The sequence below is a fragment of the Phlebotomus papatasi genome, chromosome 2 (genome assembly GCF_024763615.1).
Source record: "Phlebotomus papatasi isolate M1 chromosome 2, Ppap_2.1, whole genome shotgun sequence".
In the NCBI taxonomy this organism is placed as follows: domain Eukaryota; kingdom Metazoa; phylum Arthropoda; class Insecta; order Diptera; family Psychodidae; genus Phlebotomus; species Phlebotomus papatasi.
This window is the reverse complement of record NC_077223.1, coordinates 11,140,338-11,156,667: the sequence shown is the minus strand read 5'-3', so window position 1 is coordinate 11,156,667 and position 16,330 is coordinate 11,140,338. Positions and strand designations below refer to the sequence as shown.

The 16,330-nt window shown below is 37.6% G+C and overlaps 1 protein-coding gene across 1 annotated transcript; it reads left to right on the top strand.

Moving 5' to 3' along the window:
• Window positions 1-2,322: 2,322 nt before the first annotated feature.
• On the top strand, window positions 2,323-16,315 carry LOC129803745 (proteasome-associated protein ECM29 homolog). Its single transcript, XM_055850514.1, has 5 exons — window positions 2,323-2,531; window positions 2,601-4,710; window positions 8,504-10,290; window positions 13,363-14,755; window positions 16,124-16,315. Exons 1-4 carry the CDS (start codon window positions 2,376-2,378, stop codon window positions 14,746-14,748), a joined length of 5,439 nt encoding a protein of 1,812 aa, XP_055706489.1. The 5' UTR covers window positions 2,323-2,375; the 3' UTR covers window positions 14,749-14,755; window positions 16,124-16,315.
• Window positions 16,316-16,330: the final 15 nt, after the last annotated feature.

The window sequence follows — 16,330 nt, the reverse complement described above, 5'->3', positions numbered from 1 at the left end:
CGCTATAATTCTTGCGAGCTAGACATACTCAAATGAACGATATAGTAGCAATATTTTCAACTCAAAAGTAGAACAATTGAGTGTTCGTCTGATAGATGAATACTCTCGTTCTAAGCTGCCAATTGGCAGTGATCGTCCATTTATTTGTGGATGTTTTTTTTGTGTGGAAATTCTCTAAGTTCCACGAAATTTTTAATCAATTTTTGGAATTATTTTGAAGAAAAATGTATTTAAAAAATCCACTGGAAAAGTCGTGGAATTCCGTAATATTAAACCACGGAAGCCTCTAAGGCCGTTGCATGGAAATTTCAGCGGATAATTTCCTGGAAATATAGAGGATTTTCCGAATTTTTAAAGGGCTGACTGCCGATTATACGCTAACAATCCATAGGAAAAGCCGTGGAAATATTCGTTAGAGAAAAGTCCATGGAAACTCGCGGACATATCTTATTAGACGGTCCCATACGGAGTTCCGCAAACGTCCATGGAATGCTAGGAAGAAAGGAGAATAGTCAAATCCGGTCCCGGAATCGCCACGAACGGGTCCTATGTTAATGGATAGACATTGGTATAGGTAACAACTTTTTTTCTTGGACCAATGTTCTACTAAACTATGGAGGAAAAATTTTAGAGCATAAAAACTATTTCTTAGAAGGAAGAATGATCAAAAGTATATATGGGCACCGGTTTATCTTTATCCAGAGATGAGAGTAGGCGCATTTTGCAGATACTGGTATAAGATTAAAAAAAATTCTCTGGACCCAGGACGATAAACGCTGGAAGTAGTTTGAAAAAATCGCTCTTTTGACAACGAATTACGCAAGAACGACTAAAGCTATCTTGATGAAATTCGGTATGGGGTCAGTGTATTACTTAAACTTTTCGTCCATGCATACCAGCCCCTCCCCCCACCCTCCATTCTGATAGCCCCCATATAAAATGAGAGCATTTTACTTTATAACTCCTTTCTGAGAAGAGTTATTTTCATCAATCCTCACGAAGAACTTTTTGATCGAGCTTGATTGAATGAAAAAAAAATGAATAAGTAATAACGTTAAGAATTATTTTCCAGATTTTTTATATTTCATTTTTCGCCTCATTAAGATCTGTTGGTACGTGAAAGATAGAAACATATCCTCATATAATCTAATTGGCATTAATGATGATTTTTGTGATATTGTACTCAATGTTTTGGAGGTGCTTCTCGATTTATTGTCTACAGAAGTTGTAATAATATGAAATTCAGTGGATTAATAACAATTTGTGCGAAGGAATTCTTTCTATATTGAGACTATCAGACAGGTGGATGTTGGTGTGGTATGCTAGTTAAAGAGTCTTCCCTAAGCTTTGTTCCCATGTCGAATTTCAGCTTTTTACCTCCTCTCAGAAAGAAATTATAAGGTAAAATGCTCTCATTTTATATGGAGGCTACCATAAGGGATGATGGAAGAAGGGTTCGGTATGTATGGTTAAAAAGTTTTCTTTAAGTCTTGTTCGCATGCCGTATTTCAGCATTGTACCTCTTCTCAGAAAGAAGTCGTAAGATAAAATGGCCTCATTTTGTATGGGGGCTACAAGAATAGAGGGTCGGGGGATTGGGTGGTATGCATGAGTAAAAAGTTTAAGTAATACACTGACCCTATACCGAATTTCATCAAGATCGCTTTAGTCGTTCTTGAGTAATTCGTTGTCAAAACAGCGATATTTCGGAAGGACAACCGCTTTTTTACAAGGACTCCCAGCGTTTATCGTTCTGGGTCCCGGCAATTTTCCAATCTTATATCAATACCTACAAAATGCGCCTACTCTCGTTTGTGGCGATTCCGGGACCAGCGCCCATATAGTTTTGACCATTCTCCTTTAGCGTCAAATTCCATCTCGGAAGCTTACGCGGATTTTGAGCGGTAAAATCAGCGGACATGGCAGAAAAGGCTGCTGGAGATCCAATAGAATCGCTGCGGCCGTTGGCTATAGGGAGGGTAATGCCCTATAAAAAATTTCTTTGCAGCGTGTTCAGCTACATATTTGGATCTGGAAATTTTCCATGGAATTGTCTGCAGATAATTCTCTCGAAAATACCAAAAATTGCCAGCTCTCCTCAAGATTTTCCAGGTTTTTGGTAAATTTATTGAGTACACAATTCTAAAATTGCAAAATTATGATTTTTTTTATTCAGAAAAGTTCTCTTGATTCAGAAAAATAAATTTTTAAAAGTCAATAAAAGTGACCGTTGCAATGAGATTTTGAATAAAAGCGCAATCTCATGAACTGCATGCCAGCGAAATTTTCTTCTCCCACCACTCTTGGCGCTGCGATCGGCAAAGTGTGTTTTGGTTTCCTGAATAGCAAAAAAAAAGTGTATTTAATTCGCAAGAATGTCTTCAAATAGTGATGAAATTGCTCTTTTGGAACGGGTTTTGTTGAGATTGGCTTGTGCAGATACCGATGAACAACTCCAGAATGCAGTTAGTAAGTTCCTGGCTCCGGTACTCCTTAAAATCGTCTCGTCCGATGAGGCTGTTCGACTGAAGGTAAGTTTTTTGATGGCTATCTCTCCAGACAAAAGGGGTATTTTTAGGGAATATTTCCCTCCAAAAAAGGTAATGGAAGTCCTCACGCATATCAACAAGAGACTGAAGACACGGCCACTGATTCAGATTCCAGTGCAGGATATCCTGGCACAGTATCAAAATACTGATTCGTCATTTGCAATGAATTTTGCCATCATTTACATTACAATGGGTTTTCCGAGATTGTCGCCGGAACTGAAGGCTCAGCTGACGCCTCAGTTGCTGGTGGCTCTCAAGGGTAAGCCTGAAGTGCATCAGGACAAAATTCTGGCACTCATTGTACCCCTGCTGGGTGACATAAAACTCCCCGAAGGCTCAACTGCACGGAAGGAAGTTCAGGAGCTTTTGGCTCAAGATTCCGTGAAGCTGCAGTTGATATCTTTCCTGCAGGATGTTCTGCTATTTCCCTATGGCATTACGCAAGACAGTGAAGTGCCCGCCGGTATGAGTCCCTACTCTTTCCGGAGGATTTCCGGGAACAAATGGAGAACTGAGGAACTAGAGCTCTTTAAGACGGGCCTGGTGAAATTTTTCTCCAGCGATATCCTTGCTCCTGAAGATACAGTAGTACCACTAATTGTAGCTTCAGCTGACACGAGATTCAGTGTAGCCACTCCGGCAATTGCAGAACTCAGCAAAACTTGCATCTCCATCGACTGGACCAATGGAAGTCTCTCAGCGCCTCTCTACACTCTCTTCTCGGGGAACGGAGCAAAGATTCCGGATAAAAAATCCTCTCCGTGCAATGTGAGGGTGCGTCAGAAGTTGCTGCAGTATCTTCTGAAGTGTCGTGGAAAGGGAATTGACACGGTCAAGGGGATTCAGGTGATCTTCGAAGCTCTCTTTGGGGAACAAACCAATCAGAGATGCAAAGTCCTTGCTCTGCAATTCTGTGAGAATCTCACCAGAGACGGAAATCCCGAATTGATCAGGAAAGTGTCCAAGGTGATTGCCACGGGAATTGGAAAGTTGGTCAGTGCTTCGCCACCGGAACCATTTGACGTGCAGAATGCTGCTTATTCTGCAATGTCAGTCCTCGTGAGTGTCTGTCCGGAGATTGTGAGCAAGGATTTGCAGCTGGTTGTCACGTACTTCACGACACTGGGAAAAGCACCAACGGAGATTCAAGCCAGTCTCCGGGAAGCACTGATTTCCATGGCGCCAGCTTTCGGTTGGCGCAAATTGGAAGAGAATTCCGATGCTGGAAATCATACTCTCCTGCTGGCTCTCATTGCCCAGCATTCGGAATCTTCCAGTACCATTGTTCAGAGTGTTTGTGTTGTCTTTCTCACCACCTGCTTCCCACCTCAACAGGTCACCTCGCGATATCTGCTCCTCCTGATTGCAGGAAGCAAAGCCTCTCTACGCGAGAGTATTTTCACCCATTTATACGGATCCCCTAAGAAAGACAATATCGACTACAGTCGCTTGAAAGCTTTCCAGGAAAGCGATACCCAAAGCAATTCCTCAGTTATCCTGCCCCAATTTAACGAAATGGCTATTTACTGTGCCGAAATGGCCATGAAAAGGCAAGAAAATATCAAACAGAGATTTGTAAGTGGCAAAAAGATCCTGCCCTATGATCTGGATACTTTTGGTGAGGTTCTGGATTACTTGAGAGCCTGCCTCTGGGCTTCATCGGGCTACAGCTCTCCGCCAAGTTTGAATTTCAATGCCCAACCGATGAGATCTTTTATTTTGGGCAATTTTGAGGTGTCGTCGGGCATTCGGAAGTACATCTTCCTGATACGTCAATTAGTGACTGTCCAGAGAGCTTTTAATCCCCTCTGTTGCCTCTTCGATCTGCTCCATGCAGCTCCTGACATTCTGTGCAGTGAGAGTGCAGAGTTGATGCCACTTCTGGCCACTTCCCTCAAAGATGTCACAGAGGACACGAGGACCATTGTTGGACAACTCTATGGGATTCTCATTGCTTTCAATGTGACGGACAGACAGGCATTCGATGAGGAAGTTCAGGGTCTCCTGAATACCGCAAATAAAAGCTTGGAAGGGCAACATGGAAGCTTGTTGGCAGCTTCCTATGGGATCTACAAGAGAATCAATATTCTCAAGGAACAGAAATCCACCCAAGAAGATATTCTACAGTGGGAAATCCTCAGGACTGCTGTTGATTTTCTAAGTGAGTATTTTTTCAAAAACTTTTTTCAACAAAAATCCAATTCTTGTCAATTTTAAACAAAAAGGATGTTCAAATCTAGGATATATTTTTTAAGACCCTAATTATTTCTTGAGTTAAGATATTTATGATCAAAAATGAACTCTTTCGTCTCTTTTGGGACTCTGAGTACCCAAAGCAGCATATGAATGTTCTGTGAAAAACAATGGTTTTTTTTTTAAATTATTCAGAAGTGATAAAAATCTTATTCATGTGGATGATTACAAACTATAAGGATGTCCAAACGTAAGACATTTTTTGTAGGACCTCAATTAATTCCTGAGCTTAGATATTTTTGATTAAAAAAAAATGGTGAAATTGGCTTGCAGCATAATGCTGCGGTCCGGAAAGAATGAAATTGGTTTGCTGCATATGCTGGGGCTCCAAAATAAAAAAAAAATCTAGGGTGGAATAACCGGCTATCGCCATGTTTAGGAAAAAATTAAATTCATTTAATCATAACTTTTGAATCCTTGTTACAAGATAAGTCAAATTTGACACAAAGTTACTTAGATGTATTGGCTCTAGATACGTGAAAACAATAATCCTAGAACATAACGCTGGACTACTTAAAAAACTGATTTTTATTAATAATGCAAAAATAACCATTTCGTCGCCACTATTTACCACTTTTCGCCAGTTTTGTAAAATTTGTAACCACTTCTCGCCACCCACTTGAAAAGAACCACACTCGGTTATTTTAGGCAATGCTATGAAAAGAATACATTCACCATTTCTCTTTCCTTGTGATCACTTTATTATTACTCTCTTTAAATGATTTTTCTTCACTTTTATTTGAGAAATCAAATTATGGGGCTTTTGCAGAAAGTAAACAATGCAGATTTGACAACTGAGAAAGTACGAAGTGAAGTTATCGTCGCCTATTGAAAAGATATGGCGACAGGTGGTAAAATCAATTCCAGAATATTACCACTTCTCGCCATGCCTCATTTTTATACAAAAATAATATAAAATGAAATATTAATTGACTAAATACAAATTTTATGTATTCCACAAGTGCAATTAAATATTCAATAGACAAATTATTTACCCAAATAGGTATTTTTCGCCTGATGAAAATTTGACGACACTTAGTACATTTGGTAAGAGATGTTGGATTCGATGCACTTGCTTAAAATATTGCTCTAAAAAGTGATCAAAATCGTGAATCCGAAACGAATAATTATTATTTTTCTATTCTATGCGTAGAAGCAGAAACAATACAAAAAAATTGCGACTCATTTATTTCATAAATTGCGAAAAATAGCGATTTCAATGTATAAGTGGCGAGAAGTGAGGCACTGGTGAGAACTGGTGATTCCACCCTATAGTGCATATACTTTGCACAATTGTTTTTTGTTTAGCTTTTGCATGATAAAAGTTGAATTTATGGCTCTGGCACACCTTTTAGCTCGGTATAATTTCAAAAAATCAAAATTCGCGACCCGTTTTCTCTCAAGACATTTGCATAAGTCTATCTCACTCTTTCGATCTGAAATTCGACTGAACTAAATTTAATTTGGCCTGATATTCAAAATAAGAAGAAGAGTGCGATAAAGTGGGATAGACGCCAAGCTTTAAAGAAAGAAATGAATGTGAACTTCGACTTCATGAATTTTTCCCTATCCAAAAGGTTTACCGGAGCCATTAGATTTTCTTTTATAAATTGAGTTACTTGGGTTCGCTTAACTCTTTCGTCTCTTTTCGGACTGTAGTACCCCAAAGAAGCATATGCATATTCTATGAAAAACAATGTTTTTTAATTATTCAGAACTGATAAAAATCCGATTCTTATGGATGATTACAAACTATAAGGATGTCCAAACGTAAGATATTTTTTGTAGGACCTCAATTAATTCCTGAGCTTAGATATTTTTGATTACAAAATGGTGAAATTGGCTTGCAGCATAATATGCTGCGATCTGGAAAGAGTTAAAAGTTTAATTTAGATTTTATTTTGTAACTTGGGTTGTCTGGGCTCGTTTAAATGGGTGTATTTTGAAATATCCGCATTGTGTTCTACCTGTTCTACACGCCGATTACTCTTAGAATTCCCTTAGTGGTTTGTATCGACGATAAAATCTCTCTTTCATCTGTAATAATGCCCCAAATGTGTCTTGGGTGAACTATAGTCTTACAATTTTTCTATTTTCATTTTAAAAGGTATAATAATTTGAATTGATACTTCTTTGTACGAAATTTGTTTCACTGCCGAAATATATGCTACCCGTAAGTAATAATACCGCTAACATTTTAATTTTTAACCCTTTAAATTAATTTATTCAAATTTTAAAAAGTTTGGTAAAACGTATCAGGTTTTGAAAAGCGCTCGAACCAAAAATTTGATCTTATCGATTGCTCGGTAGCCGAGATAATTCAATTTATTTGTTATGGAACACATTTTTTGACCACAGCGGGCTTTTTGTTCATGTGACGAACTACAACAATATCAATGAATGATTGAATTGATTATTCTTTTAAACATTATTTTTAATAATGTAGTCGAGTAAAAGCGGTTATATCACAGCACCTGAGTACTTTCATAGTGTAATTGTGGGAAGAATCATTTTTTACACTAAGGCAGCATTTATAGGGGGAACTTTTGATTCGAAACTGCCCGTTCGAAACAAAATATCTCACTGAGCGTTCTCGCCGTGTCATTTTGCATACTCTTAGGCGCACAAAATATCTCACTGAACTTTTTCTCAGTCACATTTGCCTACCTCTTGGCACATAAAATATCGTACTGAGCTTTCTCAGTGGAAATTGTCTACCTTCTGGCGCACAAAAGTAACTCTTCGAAAGCTAAATCCGCTGTTTTTTGTTATTGATAAATATAAAGTGCTGTTCGTGCAGATTTTTCAAGAGTTTTCACACCTTTCACCAAGGATATCTTTAAAAATTCCTAGTGTTATAGTGAAATTTGTTAGTGAATTTAATTTTCATTTTAATAGATTGTGTCTGTATTTTTTAATAGCAGTTCCACAAATCACATGAGAAATTTGTTAAATGAAAACTCCAAAAATACGAAATATTACTATCAAGAGAACACAAGGAGTACTAAAGTAAGATGAAAGTTTTCATAAAGTCTAGCTATCATGAATTATATAGAGGAAAACCAAATATTAGCCATTGTAATACAACTTCATTAACAAAACTTTTTCAGATTGTAAAGCAACTGACGATGTTTCCTTAAATTCCTGGCAAAATGACATAAACCCCTGCGATGAGACTAGTTTAATACAATATCTTTTTTAATTTATTTTTCATCAACCATTAATATTTACTTGGTAACCCTTTGACTTCCATTAAATTATTTTCAATACTATGTACCTCAAAACAAGTTCGAAACGTTTCGGAATAAAATAGAAAGTCTGCCTATTTTAGTCGAGACACAAATAGGAGTATTATAACAGCTAACTGGGAGATTTTATTCAGACACGAACCTCAAGGGGAGATTATCCAAGACTCGCCGGTGCATAGCACAGTGGGGTGCATTTTTAAAATATCCTCGTTCAAAAGCAGGCTTATGGTAGCTTTTAAGTGTGATATTTCATAAATTTTCCAGATCTTGTGTGAAAATTTAGTATGTAAATTTAGCTAAGACACAATTGGGAAATCAAAGGGGAGATTTTCAATTTCAAAAGGGGCTTTTCGAATCAAAATACCCTCGTTTAAGTGGACCTTCCTAGATTTTAAATGTAACAATTTTTGGGCATTAGAAAAAATTGCGAAAGAGATCATTTTGAATTTTCAGTGAAGTCTCTGCAAGACAGTCATCACATGATAATTTCTGCTGCAATCCGTGGGCTATCTTTTATTGGGGATGTCACTCAGTTACCCTTGCCTGAGGAGGGTGAAACAGACTCCAAAGAGAGCTTACTCACAAGTCTCATTGGTATTCTCAAGAGTAACAGCATGAAGCAGAAGTTGAGGGAAGAAGTCTGCACTTGCTTAGCAAATCTCTCCCATGGTGATGCCAAATTCTATTCCCAGCGCATTCTTAAGGAATTCCTCAAGCTCAATCGTCTCACGAAGGATCCTGCCCTGCATATTGCTATTGGGCAGTCGATGGGGAAGATTGTGGGTGGGGAGGATGATGTGGATGTGTTCAAACAGGGTGGCGGCGGTGAGGAAAAAATGGAGACGGATGAGGAGGGGAAAGATGAGGAATTGATAAGGTGGTTGCTCAGAGAATTGATTGAGTTGACAAGTGAAATGCATCCATCTTCGAGGCAAGCTGTAGCAATTTGGCTCCTGGCCACAGTTAAAGCGAGTTCCCGGGGAAAAATTGTGAGTGGAAATAGGGAGATTCTTCAGCAGACTTTTACGGAATTGCTGTCGGAAAACAATGAACTTGTGCAGGATGTTGCTTCACGAGGGCTTGGTGAGATTTTCTCGTTGTCCAGTGATGTTGATCAGAAGGAGTTGGCCGATGAATTGCTGCTGCAACTTACGGGAGGCCGCAGGAAGATGATGCAGGTGACAGGAGAATCGAAAATTTTTGAAGAGGGAATCCTTGGAAAAACTCCAACTGGAGAGAATATTACAACTTATCGGGAACTGTGTTCTCTGGCATCAGATCTCAATAAACCCGATCTCATCTATCAATTTATGCAACTGGCCAATCACAATGCCACCTGGAATAGCAAATTGGGAGCAGCTTTTGGACTCAAGTCCATTGCTGGAGTGGCCAAAGGGGAAATGCAGCCATTTTTGGGTAAAATTGTTCCAAGGCTATTTCGCTATAAGTACGATCCAACTCCAAAGATTCAGAATTCAATGGTGAGCATCTGGAATTCACTGGTGTCCAATCCGAAGGAGATTGTGGAGCAATTCTATTGGGAGATCCTACAAGAAGTTACCCAGAATCTCACCAATCACGAATGGCGCACGAGAATGTCTTGTTGCCTGGCTGTCAGGGATCTTATTAAGCTTCCTGGGTATTTAAAGCTTCGCGAAGGAGATGCAGATACAGAGACAGAACTTGTGGAACTCTGGGCTCAACTATTCAGGGTGATGGATGACATTCATGAGGGAACTCGTCTTGCGGCCGAAGGAACAGCTTCAGTTCTCAGTAAAGCCTGCATTGTGGCATCATCTGCGGGACATGGAAAGTCCGGAATTCGCGTGGTTAAGAGCATATTGCCACTGTTCCTTGAGAAGGGTATTACAAATGTTGTTCCGGAAGTGAGGAAGATCTCGATACGTACTCTCAGTGATATCATCGATACAGCTGGAGATTCAATAGCCCCGCACTTGCCGCTACTGATTCCGTGCCTGTTGCAGGCGACCGGAGAGGTGGAGACTGAGAAGCTCAGCTACATGTCCACGAGATTTGGCGATCAATCTGATGTTCAGGAAGTTGTTGATTCCATGAGAGCCGAAGTGGCCAAGCAGCATCACACAATGGTGGCAATTGGGAAGTGCATCAGGTACATTGATACAGATACCATGGAGAAGATTACTCCAGGAATTGTGGATCTCATCAAGACTAGCGTCAATCTGGGTACTAAGATTGCCTGTGCTCACTTTATATGCTTGGTAAGTGATTTTTTTTGAATAATTTTTGAAATGAATAATTTTTCGCTCATTCGAACACATTAAAATTTTAATATGATTCACATTAATTGTCGCTTGTGAGTGTCCAAATATGTTATTTGTGTCTTTGAGTCACTTAATATTTGGGGTTTTTCTATTTATTGATAAAGAAGTGGACTTGGCTTGCAAAAATAAGTTTAAATTTACCTAAAGCATAAATATTTTTCACATTAAAAAATTAAAGAGAAAATCGCATTAATTTTTCGCATTAATGCTATAAATCATTTTATATCAAATTTTGCGGGCCAAGTCTACCTTTTTATCAACAAATAGATCAAATTTTGAATATAAAATGATTCAAACACACAAATTACACATTTGGACTCTCACCAGCGACAATTAATGTGAATCATATTAAAATTTTAAATGTGCAAGTGTGATAACACAGTTACAGAGAGAGAGGAGGAAAGAAATTTTAAAGTGGTTCTATTTTAAGCAAATTTTTAGATAATAGTTACGCCCCTGTATCATCAAATCCCGGCTAATAAATTAAGTACTTATTAAGTATTTAATACGTTCCGAAAAGGTCTTGACATCAGCTACAACATACTAAAATTTAAAACTAAATCGAACGAGTTTTTATTTTTAACAATTATTCAAAATGGCGGACAGGAACATCAAATCAAGATGGCGACCACGCTACCTTGTAGATCTCGGGAATTTTATCTAAGTGTCCATAAAAATTGCATGACTTTTACTCAACTACTTTTTTTAATGCGTTTCTAGGGAGAAAGTAGTAAAAAATTTTTTTTTTGAATTTTAAAAATTAACAAAATCGAAATGGATTATTCAAGTTAGATAATTTTAAATTAGATTTAGGCAATTTACTATTCCGAAACCATTTTTGGAATCAGACTTTCAGATAACTTTTTCACGGAGTCGTTGTTTGGCAAAATACCTATATTTCCATTTTATTGACTAATACTGTAATGTAACTACAAGTATCCTTTTGAGGATTCTTATGCCCTACTTGGTACATAACATATATGGTAGACCGAATCGGCGAAGATCACCAATAAGTGCTAGAATTAATGAAAGTTTTATGGACAGTAGAGTGCAAAGTCACCCCCCGAGTGCAAAGCACTCGTAAAGACGATACCTCGCCCCAAGTAGGGATCTGCGCACGGAGTAATCTTGCGCGCTGCGCGCAGGAGAGGGAGGGTTTGCGCGCAAATGCGCGCCAAAAACTTTTCTACTTTCGCACGCAAGATTCACTGTTTGCGCGCAAGCTGTGTTTTTGCGCGCATACTCTTTTTTTCGCGAAAAACACTTTATTGAAGACTTATAAAAGTAATACCAATATGGTTTTAGTGCACAATTTTAACCGTTTCATATTAAAGGAGAAGAAGATTTATACAGATTTTACACGGTTTGTGCTGAGTTCTGGTTGATTATAAAAAATGTTTTAAATCCATCTAAAAATTTCTAAAATAAGGTATTCTATTTATAAAATCATCCCGAGGGTTTCTAAAATTGATCATACAAAATTTCTAAAATTAGTCCGGTTGCTAATCCCACAATTTTTAAATTTAGTGAAATTCAATCGATTAAAATTTTCCCTATTACACTTTCACAGTGGTATTATCTACATATAATTGTCTTTTTTGTCGAGTTATATTTATTTTTTTCAAAATTTGAAAGAGTAAGGGTTAATATTTCGACTAGGAACAGAGCTATAACATTTATCTTGCGGACTTCAGATTTTCTAAAATGAAATCCATTTTTCTAAAATTAATGAACTTTTCTTCAAAATTTAACTCTATTTATCATAGATAGATATTGGGTTTCAGTAGCAGGATTTTTTAAAAATAAGTGAAATATATGATAAATCTCTTCTTATCCGCTATAGAATTCATTTTATCATCATTTTCGACCGCTTATCGTTATCTGGGCGTGAATTGGACTGATTTTGATAGAATTCTTCAATGGAGGAGCTTAAAAACCCCATATTCGGCATGTAAAATCTCTGTAAAGTTGACTGTTTTGGTGGAATTTTCGTTCTAATAGGTTGTAGCACATTGTGAACGGAAAAATAGACCTTTCTTGACTTTTTCTCTTTAATTCTTCACGACGTTTCGAGGATGGATGTCCTCTTCATCAGGTTTCGAATGTGGAGGAAAAATCACGTACAGGTGAGAAATTCTGCTGCTGCAATGCACTTGAACTTTTTTACAAAATTTTTTTACAAAATTTTTACTTCAGAGTGAAGATTTGTAAAAAAGTTCAAGTGCATTGCAGTAGTAGAATTTCCCATCTGTACATGATTTTTCCTCCACATTCTAAGCCTGATGAAGAGGACATTCATCCTCGAAACGTCGTGAAGAATTAAAGAGAAAAAGTCAAGAAAGGTCTATTTTTCCGTTCACAATCTGCTCTAAAGTTGACCATTGGCAAGGTCTTCGAGACTTACTCTAAGCCATTGATATGACCAAGTAATGAAGAAACACTAGGATAGGATTTCTCTGTAACCAATGCAAGGATGAGTAATATAAATTTAATTCGCATAATTATTTATTCATCTCAATATGAAAAAATTAAAAAATAAATGCTGCGCGCATTGTGCGCGCATAAAATGTACTTTGCGCGCTGCGTCATAAAAATCAGTTTACGCGCAGCGCGCATAAATGCGCGCACTCCGTGCGCAGATCCCTAGCCCCAAGTCAGCAAACAAACGTCAGCGTTTTTGGTGAATAGCGAATATATGTGACAAATATTAGCCTTACCACTGAGTACTTAATTAAGACCTACTAAGTACTTTTTTTTTAAGTAGTTGCCCTTATCAGATGATATTTTGCTGCAATTTGAACCCCCGAATTATACACTGGACTATAGAGTAGATTCATTGTAATTTGAGAATTATTGAGTAATTTACACTCCTCTCGCATTAAAGGCTCAACAGATTCAACATGAAATGCCTTTACTAAGGGCTTAATAAGTACTTATTAGCCGGGATGAGCGATTTGATTTTTTCAAACCCTGGCTTTGGCCTTAAAAGTAAAACATCCTTTTTAATAGATTTCTGTGCGTTTGGGTCAAGAGATGACACCATTTTCGGCTAAATACTTGAGTGCCTGCTACCATGGAATAGCCGATCGGAATCTCACTGTCCGGAAATACTATGCAAGTGCTATTGGTCATTTGTCGGGAATCCTGAAAGAGAGCAGCCTGGTGAAGCTCTTTACGAAACTCAATGATTTTTACAACGATCGCCAGTCGTACAAATGCCAAGCAGTGCCCTTAGTTCTGCAATCCATCAATAAACGCTACCCAGATACCCTCAAAGATTATGGGGGACAGGTGCTGCCTCTCATCTTCTTTGCCATGCACGACGAAACTGAGAAGGCAGCCAGTGAGGTGTGGAAAGATTTGTGGAATGATGTAAGTCCAGGTGAATCAGGGATTCGCATGCATTTGGACAGTATCATACCGAATTTACTCAAGTTCTTGGGAGATTCCTCCTGGACACTCAAGTCTCAGAGTGGCAATGCCATTAAGACACTTGGGAAGCAATTGGGAAAATCTCTGGGGGCAAATGATCGAGAAACATTGATTAGGGCTTGTGTAGCAGGTCTGGCGGGAAGGACATTTCAGGGGAAGGAGAAACTCCTGGAAGCTCTGGATAATCTCTGTGAACATCTTGAGAATTCGGAAGAATTGGGAACATTGGCAGTAGATGCCGTGATGAAGGAATGCCGGAAGGAGGAACCAGTGTACCGGACGTATAGTCTCAAGGCACTGGGAAGTATTCTGGATGCCCTGAAGATTGATCGTTTTGAGGAAGTTTACAATATGGTGTGGAATATTTTGGAGAATTCCTCATCAACTTCCGATGAGGATGCTTCGACAATTTCTGCCGAGGAGCGCAATAAAGCTCTCCAGGTGAATATTGCTCTCAAGGAGAGTGTCTGTGAGACTCTGGGGAAAGCTTGGCCGGTGAATTCTGTGGAAACTCAGCAAAAGTATCAAGTATTGTTTGCTCAGAAGTGTGTAGAGTGTCTGAGTAGAAATACCCGACCAGTCCAAGTGAGCCTATTAGCAGCTCTTGGACGCTTTGTGGAGCGCCTCAAGATTCTCGATCCGCCATCAGAGACTCCCATGGAGATTGATAATTCAGTGAAGAAAGCAAAGGTGGATCCCAATGCTGATACAATTGAGGCCATCTGCAAGATTGTTCTGCGTTGTGTTGGACAATTTGCCGAGATTCCGCATACAGGACTCAAGAAAGAGGCTCTCAATATCATCTTGATTCTCATCAATCGGCTCAAGAAAGCCAACGATACGACCATTTTAACACTCATCAAGGAGCACTTTGGAACAACTGTGGACTTTTTCCGGAGGGACAATTCACCGGAAGTTAAGTGTCGTGTCACAGACATTGAGGATAAGCTGAGGGACATCTAGGAATGGGGTAAGTAATTCCTGGGAATTTGATGTTGGTGTTGGAATAAAAACCGGAAAAGGATCAATTCTTTCTCAATCTGTTCCTAATAAAAAATAAGATAAATACTTTCTGTAGAAATTTAAATGATTCACTAGATTGAGAACAGTTTTGATCAAGAATTGACCTGTACAGAAAATTTTTTGGCAATTGCTCAGGGGTTTCTGAAATCCGAAGTTTGTTTAAAAAAATTAAAATCCTAAATTATGAAAACAGATTATTTTGAATTGGGAACAGTTTAAAAAATTTGAACTAAAGAACATAAAACCGGATTTAAAACTTACAGGAAATACAAGAACGATTTCGTGAAAAAATTAAATATTGAATTATAAAAAAAACAGATTTTTTGATTGAGAACAGTTTAACATTTCAAACTAAAATTCATAAAACCGGATTTAAAAATTGACACGTGATATAAGAAATGTTTCGCGAAAAAATTGAATATTAAAACATATAAGAACAGATTTTTTTAAGCTGGGAACAGTTTAAAAATCCAAAGAAAAATTCCGCAAAACGGATTTAGAATTTTACAGGAAATAGAGGGACGGTTATGCGAAAAATATTAAATATCACAACAAAAATGGATTATTTTGAGTTGGGAACAGTTTAGAAAATTCAAACAAAATCTCATCACTGCGGATTCAAAATGTTACAGAAAATATGAGAATGGTTTCGCGAAAAAAAATCAAATATTGAATTATGAAGGAAGATTTTTTGATTAGGAACAGTTTAAAAATTTAAACTAAGATTAATAAAACCGCATTTGAAATTTTGCACTTAATATAAAATCGGTTTCATCGGAAAAATCGAAATAAAAACAGATTTTTTGAGTTGGGAACAGTTTAGAAATCCAAAGTAGAGTTCCTAAAACGGATTTAGAATTTTACAAGAAATAATGGGACGGTGATGCGAAAAATATCAAACATCAAAACAAAAACGGATTAGTTTGAGTTGGGAACAGTTTAGGAAATTCAAATAAAAGCTCATCAATACGGATTCAAAATCTTACAGAAAATATGAGAATGGTTTCGCGAAAAAAATCAAGTATTGAATTATAAAGAAAGATTTTTTGAGTTGGGAACAGTTTAAAAATTCAAACTAAGATTTGAAGAAAAACCGTATTTGAAATTTTGCACTTTTAATATAAAAACGGTTGCATCGGAAAAATCGAAATAAAAAGAGATTTTTTGAGTTGGGAACAGTTTAAAAATCCAAAGTAGAGTTCCTAAAAACAGATTTAGAATTTTACAAGAAATAAAATGACGAACAGTTTAAAAATTGAAACCAAATTTTAGTTTCGGAACTGGTTTGCAATTTTGTTTGTATGTTTGAAAATAGGGTTTATGTAAACTCTTTGGAAGACACAGAAATCAACCCATTGCCGCTAGGAGCGCTAAGATAGCATTTGTCAAACCAATGAAACTCTAGAAACATCATCCCAGGAATTAAATGAGCTCATTCACGAAGAATCCTCTCTAAGGACTTAATATGTATCATCTCAAGACATAAAATAAATTATTGTAAATTCCAGTGGAGTCTTTTTTC